This window comes from Molothrus ater, chromosome 21 (assembly GCF_012460135.2).
Source record: "Molothrus ater isolate BHLD 08-10-18 breed brown headed cowbird chromosome 21, BPBGC_Mater_1.1, whole genome shotgun sequence".
In the NCBI taxonomy this organism is placed as follows: domain Eukaryota; kingdom Metazoa; phylum Chordata; class Aves; order Passeriformes; family Icteridae; genus Molothrus; species Molothrus ater.
The window spans coordinates 345,537-356,898 of record NC_050498.2 but is presented as its reverse complement, the minus strand read 5'-3'; the positions used below and the strand labels follow the sequence as shown (position 1 = coordinate 356,898).

The 11,362-nt window shown below is 51.8% G+C and overlaps 1 protein-coding gene across 1 annotated transcript in view; it reads left to right on the top strand.

The window, feature by feature from the left end:
- Nucleotides 1-3,190: 3,190 nt before the first annotated feature.
- LOC118694148 (eosinophil peroxidase-like) overlaps nucleotides 3,191-11,362 on the top strand; it is a 24,986-nt gene continuing 16,814 nt past the window's right edge. The window contains exons 1-5 of the mRNA XM_036395117.1: nucleotides 3,191-3,263; nucleotides 4,480-4,573; nucleotides 5,718-5,893; nucleotides 7,766-7,886; nucleotides 10,267-10,396. Of these exons, the coding sequence (XP_036251010.1) occupies nucleotides 3,191-3,263; nucleotides 4,480-4,573; nucleotides 5,718-5,893; nucleotides 7,766-7,886; nucleotides 10,267-10,396 (594 nt within the window). The remainder of the gene's footprint in view (nucleotides 3,264-4,479; nucleotides 4,574-5,717; nucleotides 5,894-7,765; nucleotides 7,887-10,266; nucleotides 10,397-11,362) is intronic.

Here is an 11,362-nt window from a genome sequence, read left to right as displayed (position 1 = left end):
ACCAAAGGCAGGGAGTAGAACAAGATGGTCTGGAAGGTCCATCCCAAGCCCAACTCTCCTGTGATTCTCTGAATTAAGTTCCTCATTGTGAAACACATTTCCCAGTACTTTCATGCACTAACTGTCCATAGCCTTTGAAACATTCTCATCCTCCTCCTCTATCTGGTGCTGATGCAGCAGGGGAGGGACTCAGAGCTTTGCAAATCCACCAGCTCTGCCCCTTTGCACAAGAGCTGTGCTGTGGTCTGTTGGGCAAACTGCTGGTTCTGGAGCTGCTGCTGGATCTGTTTCTGGTACTGGAGCTGGTTCTGGTGCTGGAGCTGGTGCTGAAGTTGGGACCTCAGGCAGATGTTCTGCTTCTGTGTCACACTCTGAAAGGGGTGGGCTGGAGACCTCTTGAGTCTCTTGGGTTAGGGTCACCCTGAAGGCTCGGGGTCTCATTTAAGGAAGCATTATCCCCAGGGATGCAGGCCCCACCTCTGCTCTGGGTCCTGTCCTAGCACTTCACCACTATCCTGGGTGTCTTTGTACATCTGTTGGGAATTTTCTTGGCAGTATCACTTGCCATTGCCTCTTGTCCCATCCCTGGGCACTCTGAACAGCTCTGTCTGCTCTGCAGCCCTTCCATGAGACAGCCAAAGTCAAGTGTAAGGCTTCCAGAGCCTTCTTCCTTCCTGACTAAACCCAGCTTTCTCCTGGGCTCAGGTGGATTCCCTCCAGGTTGTCAAAACCAGTCTGCAAACAGGACCACTGCAAGATTTGTAATTTGTTTTGCTGATTTTCTTTTAAGTATTAAAGGACCAGGACCATCATCAGTTCATGGCTCCACTTACAAGGAGGCAGCTTTGGGGATGGTGGATCCCAGCTTTGGGGATGGACACACCTGCAGAGTCACTGCCAGAGGCACTGCACGACCTGTACCATACTGCAGCCACTGTGGGTCCTGGGGTGTCCATGCAGGACAGTTGAGGTGAAGACCTTTATCCAACCAGCCCGTGGGGAACCCTGGCAGGAACTTGGTTGCTCCCAGTCTGTGCTGCTGATCCAAAGAGTTCTGATCCATGAGGGCAAACACAACTGCAATGTGCAGTGAGGGGGAGCCGAGGAGCAGTTCCTCTGCCTCCCTGTGCACTTCCATGTTCAAACACATCCCTCACTGATTCAGCAGTATGCCCTGTCAGCATTTGTCCATCAGATGCTTTTGCTCTGGGACAGGGAGAGGGGCTTTGGCCCGTGGCAGGGGAGATGCTTTGCCAGGTGAGCTCCTGGTGCAGCAGCACTTTGGGCAGACCAGATGCTCCAGACCAGCAGCTGGAGGGTGATGCCTGTTCAAACCATCATCCCAGTGCCTTCTCCTGTGCAGGAAGAAGGAGCAGCTCTTGTGGACCCCCGGGGGATGTGGGGCAGAGCATGTCAGGAGGTGGGATGGGGAGTACTGGGCACTGCAGGTGTCTCTGGGGGTAGATGTGAAAGCCTTGCTTTGACCTTTAAAAGCGGCAGAGAATGAAGAGCACCACGGGGGAAGGAACCTTGTCCCTGGAAGGCACCCCCAGAAGGGCTCAAGACTCCCAAACCACCTTGAAGTGGTCACATCACCTTCAAAAGTCCCGGGAAAGCTCCGGTGAAGCATCAGGCTGTGTATCCAGCTGCGAGCAAAGGAGCCTCCCGGCGGGCAGAGGGTGGGAGGTGAGGTGAGCGCTGGACTGGCCTGGCCCCCACTCCAGGGGAGTGCCCGGGGCAGCTGCTGCTGATAAGGCCGGGCCGATAAAAGCGGGCGCGGAGGGGCCGCGGGCCGGGCAGAGGCGGCGGATCGCAGGTGAGAGCCTGGCCCGGGCACCGGCGCTTTGCTCTTGTGGAGAGTTTGTTTCTCTGCCGGGGGTGGGACTGGAGAGCTGGGGCTGAGTTTGGGGCTGAGCGCTGCGGTTCCCGCTGCTTCCACCCTCGGCTGGCTCCGGGCGCGGCGGGAGCGCAGCAAGGAAGCGCCCGGAGCGCGGGGCTGCTGCTGCCCGGGGCTGCTCCACAGCGACGGGGCTGAGCCGGGCATTCCGGGCCGGCATTGAGCCGGGCATTCCGGGCTGCCTTTGAGCCGGGCATTCCGGGCCGGCATTGAGCCGGGCATTCCGGGCCGGCATTGAGCCGGGCATTCCGGGCCGGCATTGAGCCGGGCCGTCTGGGCTGCCTTTGAGCCGGGCATTCCGGGCCGGCATTGAGCCGGGCCGTCTGGGCTGCCTTTGAGCCGGGCATTCCGGGCCGGCATTGAGCCGGGCCGTCTGGGCTGCCTTTGAGCCGGGCATTCCGGGCTGCCTTTGAGCCGGGCCGTCTGGGTACCTTTGACGCAGCTTCACGGTGGGTGCTCAGCCCACAGCTCTGGGCTCATTCTGGGAGCTGATTGCTTGGAGCAGCTTTGGGAGGTGAGTGGGTCAGCTTTGGGAAAAACATCCCAAACATCTATTAAATGGCTATTAAATACTTCCCACTCCTTTTGCAGCCCATGTTAAAGGAACAGCTAGGTAATAACTGAATAAATTCCCATTAAAACACAAATATAAATGCCGTATTTTATAATTATGGGGATAGAGTGATACCCAGCTCATGGTTGGCTTCACTCTGGCTCTATTGAGGAACACAAACAGTTCACTCATAGTGATTTTTGTAGCAACATTCTAAATATTGAAGTATTATTTCCTTCAAATTTTTGGTGTAACTTTTAATATGAATATCATCAATCCCAGGCTAATCAGGAATAAAGAGAATACAGTCCTTATATGTTTTTATGTGATATTGTATGTGGCATGACTACTTGCAAGGAGGACTCTTGGAATCTAAAGGCAGAGAAACAGAGGTGTAGAGGACCTGCCGTGCTATCCTGGCTCTTTCCTCTTACCCAGCAGCTCTCCCTTGCACTCTCTGGGTGCTGTGCTGGCAGCAGGTTCTGGTCCCTTTGTGGTGCCCCCGAAGTCCCAACCAGCACATTCCCAGTTCCCACCAGTGCTGGCAGTCCCTGCGACAGGAGGCTGCTCCTTTTCCACATGGCACTGACAGGAGCTCTGAGGCAGTGCACTCCCTCCTGGAAGCATTGCATTGGGCAGGGGATGCTCCATGAGCTCCCTTACCATCCTACACGTTGGCACGGACCTTCCTGATGCATCCATATGTTCTTGGTCGTCTTCACTTACCTTTCTTTGCAGGGATGAAGGCAGATACCTTCCTGGGGCTGCTGCTGATCCTCAGCCTGTTCCAGGCATCTGTATCCTCTTCCTACGGTATTGTCCTTCCCTCAGGGTTTGCAGATCAGGGGATTTTCTGAGGGGGAAAGATCAAGTTATGTCTGGAATAGACTGTCACTCAGCAGCATAGCCCTGAAAAGGTGCCAGAAGGGGCACAGTTTGTACCTCCTGTGGCACCAATCTTGGCTCTTTCAGGTTTTTACCATTTCACATTCTGCCTGATTCCTTAAAATCAGGTAAAGGAGATCAGTTCCCAGCACTTGTCCATGCCAGGGTCATGGAACCAGGGTCTCCCTCCCTGTGCCAGCACCTGAGAGAGCTGCCAGGGCCTGTGGAGTGTAGGGATGGGGCAGTTACTCTCCCTCTTCCAGCCCTGAATCACTGCTCCAAAATATATGGAGACCTCCATCCATCTGTTAATTTACAAGGTCAAATCCTTATGAAAAGCACATGCCTGGCTTTTCATTTGCCTCAAATGGTGGTCCAGGCAATAATTTTTCTCATCAGGATTGTCCAAGAGTTGAGCTCTGGGCTGATCTGGGAAGGTATTTAAAAGAAACTGGAGAGATTTGGGAGATATTTATCCCTTTGTTGTTGTTGCTATTTTCTGAAGTTTTTTCCTCTTTCCCAGAAACTGTAGGAAAGTGCTGTCACTCAGAGAAGCCCTCAGGGGTTCTGACCCATAGCCAGCAGATGTGGGAGATGAAATTCATTTTGGGAGCTCCCCCAGGGCAGGAAGGGGAGTAGTGAAAATGGCAGGAGGTTGCAGGAAGGACTGGGAAAGACGTGGGGAAATCAGGCTGCTTATAGAATCAGAGAATCCCAGAATGGTTTGGGTTGGAAGGGAGCTCAGAGTTCATCCCATCCCTCCCCTCCCCCCCATGGGCAGGGACACTTTTCACTATTCCAGGTTGCTCCAAGCCCCATCCAGCCTGGCCTTGGACACTGCCAGGGATGGGAGAGCCACAGCTGCTCTGGGCAGCCTGTTCAAATACTCTGCTGTGAAAGGGCAGCACAGATGGTGCCCTGCACCTCACTATTTGCGGCTGTTTGAAGCCTCCACTGGTGGAGGGATTCTCTTCATACCCAGAAGAGACTCTCAAACTTCCCTGAGGAATATATTTACACGCAGATCTCTGGAGAGTGAGCAGCACTTGCCTCCAGCACTGCTGTGTCTCATTCCCAGGTGGAGGAGGCACAGGGATGCTCCCTGCCGGCACCCTCACCTCTGCTCCTCCCTTTCCCTGCTCAGATGTGCCGCTGGAGCTGTCGGACACGGCCCTGCTGAGCAGCGTGGCCGAGGCCCGGCAACTGGTGGATGCTGCCTACAAGCGCACACGGGAGCGGTGAGAGCCGGGCTGGGGGTGGCGCGTCCCCTGTCCCTGTCCCCTGTCCCTGCCCCCTGTGCCTATCCCTGTCTCCTGTCCCCTGTCCCTGTCTCCTGTCCCTCCCTGTCTCCTGTCCCCTGTCCCTATCCCTGTCTCCTGTCTCCTGTCCCCTGTCCCTATCCTGTCCCCTGTGCCCTGTCCCCTGTCCCTGTCCTCTCCTGCAGCTTACCCCGCCTCTCCTCTTCCCCACAGCACAGGGACAGTGGGGTGGGGAGCTCCGGGAGCACAGCAGGCTCTCATCCAGCTTTTGGCTGCTCACCCTGATTTTACACCAGTCTGTCGGGTCACTGGGAGCTGTGACCTCTTCTGTCTCAGTTTTCAAAGAATTACAGAATCCTGGATGTTTTGGGTTGGAAGAGATCTTAAAGCTCATCTCTTTCCAGCCCCTGCCATGGGCAGGGACACCTTCCACTATCTCAGGGTGTTCCAAGCCCCATCCAGCCTGGCCTTGGACACTTCCAGCTCCTCTTGGCACCCTGTGCCAGGGCCTCCTACCTTCACAGCTGCACCTGATGGTATTTCTGGGCTCTGTTGCACCCCTCAGGGCTCTGAGCAGGAGCCCTGAGTTGAGACCATATCAGGCTCCTGCGTATTTCCAGTGATTCCTTCCAAGGGATGCAGCAAACAGCTGGATGCTGCAGTGAGGACATTTTGTGGGGCTCCCAGCCATGCTTTGGGAGTGTCCAGCTTCCTACCAGCCCATACCTGTTCTCTGCCAGCAGCCACGCTCTGAATCCCCTCCCGGGCTTAGGGACTCCTCCAGCTGAGAGGAGGCTCCAGCAGCTTTAGGACAGGTGGCCTGGAGACATCTGAGGCCTCCAGACAGTGAGAGATATTGATGATCTGGATAACAGCTGAGCGAAGTTTGGTGCCTCATGGATGTTATTTGCCTTCTGGCAGGTATAGCTGGGCAGTTTCAGGAGCTCCCTTCCTGCAAGTCTCTCTGCTGCTCTGTGGAGAGTGCTAGGAGCAGCCCTGGCCTCTCGCAGTGACTCTCTCCAGCAGTTCAGACTTAGGACATGCTGTGCCTGATGCTCAGGTGTGCAACTGCAGCATCCCTGCCCCTGATCTATTTCAGATTTTGGTTTCCTGTCCCTTGCAGCATAAAGAAGAACCTGCAGAACAATGCCTTGACCCCAGCAGAGCTCCTGAGATATTTCAAGCAGCCAGTGGGGGGGACACGAGAGGCTGTCCGGGCAGCGGATTATCTGCAGACCACCCTGAGCCTGCTCAAAGAGAGGCTGCAATGGGCTGTGAGGGGGGACTTCAACGTCACAGGTAGGATCCCCCTTTGCTGGGAGCAAGGCAGAGGAGGAGGACACAGGGCTTGGTCACTGGGGCTTGGGAGGAGTGAAGGAAAGGGGGTTGTGGTGGGCTGTGACAAATCTTTCCCATGTGGCTGCGGTGAAGCAAAGCTGAGTTATTTTTCTGTGCTCTTTTTTCATCTTAAATATTATTTGTAGGTTTTTCAGTTAGTGAAAGTGTTTTGTGCACCTACCTGGTTCCTTCTGCTGTGTGGAGGTTCAAGTTCCAATTGGTCAAAGCTTGGAAGGCTTTGGTAGATATTCTGCTGCTTCAGCAGGGAATGAGCAAACCCAGAGATGACTCCCAGCAGCTTGACCCCAAGGAGGGCAGTTCTTCAGCCAGACCTCAGACAGCACTGAAGTCACATCACAGACACAACACTGTCCAAATAGAGAATGGGGAGATGTGAGAGGACGTTTCAGCATGTGTCTGGAGGAGCAACATCCTCTGTGAGATGGAGTCAGGCAAGGCCAGGCTGCTGAGAGGAGGCAAATCAGGGCCACTGAAAGGAGCAGCTCAGGGACACACAGGGAGGACTCCTGCCATATACATATGGGGATCATGGAATGGTTTGGGTGGGAAGGGACCTTAAAGCCCCTCCAGTGCCACCCCTGCCATGGGCAGGGACACCTTCCACTGTTCCAGCTGTTCCAAGCCTCATCTAGCCTGGCCTCAAACACTTTACCAACATTACAGTAAAGCACTGGCAGGATAAGGCACATCATGGAGTGCTTTGGCTTTGCTCTGGGACAGGATGAGTTGGAAGGTGATGGCAGAACTGGCTGTGCAAAACTCCAGCCTCTCCATCCAGGACTGATGCTCCAGTACCACTACAGAGCCCTGCGACGGCCACCTGGCTGCCACCTCTCGCCCACCTGCCCAGTGGCTTTTTAAACCATGCTGTGACCCAGACTGTTGGTGGCAGCAGTGACCAGGAAACCTCAGAGGGCTGGGGCGTGGCGTGAGCAGCAAAAGCCAAGAAGGAGCATCTTCCCTGGGAGAGCTGGGGGTCAGCCTGGAGAAGAGAAAGCTCTGGGGAGACATTAGAGCCCCTTCCTAAAAAAGGGCTTATAAAAAAGAGGGAGGGACTTTTTACATGGGTAGATAGTGACAGGAAAAGAGGGAATGGTTTTAAACTAAAAGAGGAGAGATTTGGATTATGCTAGGAAGAAATTGCTGGCTGAGAGTGTGCTGAGGTTGTCCAGAGAAGCTGTGGAAGTGTCCAAGGCCAGGCTGGAGCAACTTGGGAAGGTGTCCCTATCCTTCCCAAGGGAAGAGAGTTGGAGCAAGATGGTCTTTAAGGTCTCTCCAACCCAAACCATTCCATGATTCTGTGATTCTGTAAGACTTTTCTTGTTAAACTCTGCCACTTAACTTCCCTGCAAAGGGAAATGTGCACAGCAAAACACAATGCCCTCGGTGAGCCCAGCCACAGGATGGTTCTTTTCCAGGCAGCTCCAAGCAGGGGCGACACACATTGAGAGCTGCTTCCAAGGGGAAAAGCTTGTAACAGCCCCTAGATAGCTGTGACTGCATTTTATGGTGGATAAAAAGGGAGGAGAGGAGAGGAGTGCCAATACTAGAAAACCATTCTGCTGCTGTATGAGCCTAACATGTGATTATAAATAAGATCTGACCATAGCTTTGCTGGGTTTGATGCTTTCCAAACCAGTAAAATTATCTGCTGCTCAAAGAACATCCTTGGCATGTCTTCGAGCAGGAAGAGTTAAATGACAGCACACTGCGGTAGTGCAGATGGTGCTAGGTACAGGTACTAGGTACAGGAAAACGTTTGCAGTGCCAGTGTGCTCCTGCATGGTTTTTTTCTCCCTTATTCCTTGCCAGACTTGCTGACTCCAGCTCAGGTGGAGGTGATTTTCAAGGCCACTGGATGTGACCAGCAGGATAAGAAAATAAATTGTCCATCTTCTGGCTACAGAACCATTAGTGGAGAGTGCAACAACAGGTGAGGGGCTGTGTCAGCAGGAGGGTGGATGGATGGAGGGATGGAGGGATGGATGGGACAGGAGGAGAAGAAATGGACTCAAGTTGCACCAGGGGAGGCTCGGGTTGGACATCAAGAGGAATTTCTTCCTGGAAAAGGTGGTCAGGTATTGGAATTGCCCAGGGGGCTGGTGGAGTCCCCATTCCTGGAGGTGTCCAAGGAAGGACTGCATGTGGCACTCAGTGATCTGGGCTGGTGGTTAACTTAAATTTTTCTATAGATGGATGTCGAGCATCCTCCATAAGTAGAACTAGACCCACTTCTCCAGGGAAGATTCGCACAGGCACCTTGTTTTAGAATTTCACACTCTAGTATTTCCTAGTAATGTGTGGAGCTGTTAATTCCAGTCCTGTTCAGAAGGTTCCTGGTGTTGTACCTGAACCAGCTCTTTGCCAAAACAGGAGGAGCTCCATGTTGGGGACAGACTCTTTGTCTGACCCTGCCCCTTGGCAGGGTCTCCAAGGGTTTCCTGACCTAAATCCGTACTGGGCATGATCTAGCCATCTCTTTGCCCCACACTGTGTGGGAGGAAATCTGGGCAATTAGGCTGGGAGAGAACCTCCTGCACCTCCCATGGCTGGAATGGGGAATGTGGGAGACATGGAAAATTGCTGAGCATGGGGTGTTTTATAGGGACAGTTCAGAAACATTCCCAACAGAGCTGGGAAGCTCCTGGGAGCAGCTGAGGCAGAGGAAGGATCTCAGCCGGCTCTTCCTGCTCCAGGGTGCTTTAGCCTTCAGGGGATTGTATAAGAACAAAGGAGAGACCTTCCTGCCTCCTTCCACTTCAGGGGGGGGATGTGGGCTCTGGGATAAGGACGGGTCCATTGCACCTGATCCAGACCTGAGGGGAAGGTGGGCTCAGCTGTGCTTTGTTTCTCCACTGCCTGGGGCAGTGCTACACCCCCTGTGGGTGAGAGGCCACCACAGAACACACTTTGGCCATGCACTCCAAAGAAAGTACATTAGTACTCTGATTAAGGATTTAATGGTGTATTTGTCCTGGTTCAGAGCAAATTTGGGAGAGAACCTCCAAAGGGGTTCCTCTAGAAAGCAGATTCAAGCTGCCCCTCTCCCAGCCAGTTCGGGAAAATAGTTCCTTGGAGAAAAGTGGAAAAAACCTTAATTTAACAGGCAAAGCATTCACCAGCACAAAAAATAAAATAAAAAAAAAAAAAAAACCACAAAAAACAAAAAACCCAAAAAACCCCCCAAAACAAAACCAAAACAAAACAAAAACAAAACAAAAAACACCCCCCCCAAAAAAAAAGCAAAAACAAAAAAAAACCCAAAACCCCAAAGAAAACCTAAACCAAATATTAAACAATAAAACCCCTTGCTGCTCCAAAAGAGATGACAAACTGAGAAAGTCCCCTTCCTGGGGTGCAGTTCAGCTCACTCAGGCTCTTATCAGTCCCTCCAGTGCTGGAAATGTTGCGGGCCAGGCCTGGCCTAGTGGGCCACAGGTGCGAGCTGCCAGCGCTCTTCTGGGTGTTCAGTCCAGAGCAGGTTTAAATAGTTCTAAAGAAAAAGAAAAATTACAGACCAGAGAACTTCTCTGCCTCACCTAGCTAAAAACTGACTAAAAAGCAAAGGAGTGCTCTGTCCTGCTGTCTCTCTGTGCTGCAGACCACACAGTCCAGGAGCAGAAATGTGGAGGAGTGAGTGCAGTGTCTGAAAACAAACTGCTGCTTCTTCTCTCCCCACCACTTTGCTCTCAGAACCAATCTTAAAGTGCAAAACTTATTTCTGGGCTAAACAGATTTATGGGGATACGAGCATCATAAAGCCACTCTAGGACATCTAATCAAACTACAATCATAGAGTCACAGAATTGTTTGTGTTAGAAGTGATTTTGAAAATGTTTAAAAGTCATCTAGTCCAACCCCCTGCAGTGGGCAGGGACTCTTCATTAATGACCTTCAAAAAATCACCCAGCACAATAACCTCACAGTCCAAATCTCCCAATTTATGTTCAAGACCATAGGTAATTCCATTCAAAGGCTCCTCCCCTTTTCCATGGTGTTCAGCTTCCAGCTTTGTTTTCCAGCCACAGTCCAAGGGCCTTTTTTCAGGCTGGATGATATCAGGGGCACCTGAGTTCTTGCCTGGGAGAAACTGAGAGTTGGGGCAGATTATTAAAGGTCTTTTCCAACCTAAACAATTCTATGATTGTTGTTGTTGTTGTTGTTGTTAATCCTGAGGTTTACTGATAGCACCAAACCTACAGAGCTGCAGCAGTTCCCCAACCATGGCATGCTCTCATTCCAAGGTCCATGTTTCTCCATATCCACAAGCTCTTGGCTCCAACTGTTTGCTGTTTTTCCATTGCCTCTGACAGGAGGAACCCATCCCTAGGAGCTTCCAACAGAGCCCTGGCCAGGTGGCTGCCAGCAGAATATGAGGATGGCGTGTCCGTGCCCCGCGGGTGGACGGAAGGAAAGCGTTTCTCTGGATTCCCCCTTCCACTGGTAAAGTTTGTAACAGTCTCAGAACACAGTGTCAGGCCTAGGGATTGTCAGTTCTAGGACAGAGTGCAGGCACCAAAGTGCTCATCCACTACCTGGAATTGTGGATCAGGTTAAAGGGGCTTAGATTCACCAGCTGCAGGGTGATGGTCTGAGAATATCCAGGGGAATCTATTAGGAATGCTTTCTAAGTCCCATGTCTTCAGGAAAAGCAAAGGAAAATTAATCAGATTGCTGCAGAATCACAGGAAGAATACAGAATTACACAATATGTTCTTTTAAATTGAGTGCATTTAAGCCAAATTATTTTACTTACCTTTTTTTATTTGGTCTGTGGCTGATGTTTCTGAAAAGCAATTATGCCAGAAGATAAAGTGAGCCAGGGAATCCCCAGAACAAAAAATGTATGACCAGAAATGCTATGTGGGGGTCCCTGGATGGGTGAAGTGCAGGGGTTGTGGGTCTCATGGCACCTGGATGTGATCAGGGACACTGTAAGGTGGCTTTTGGTCACTTGAGCTTGGTGCAACAGCTCTGATGAGGAGGAGCTGGGGTTGTGTTCATGGATTTCTTGTACTTCCTAACCTTCCTCCACAGCACTGTGTCCACTTTTTCTGTAGTAATACATGGAGGTGGGAGAACTGTGATTGCTGAGTAAGGGATGAGAAGGGAGGAGGACTTCAAGATAATTTTCAGAAATTCCCTGGGGCTATTTTTTCTACACTTCTATTAAAAAAAAAAAAAAGATATTTTAAAATTTGTTTTGTCTCCCTTTCCCTGGCTTGCTTAGCCATTTCCCCAAGTCCATCAAGGGACAGTCTTGGCCTGGAGGTTCAGAATCCTGCCTAGAGTCAGAGCAGCATTGTGCTCAGCGAAGGGCACTTGGTGATGGTGACACATTCCTGCACAGACAGATTTGGGGTTTTTTGTCTGCAAAGCACAAGAAGTGTCCTGGGAATTTCTGCTGAT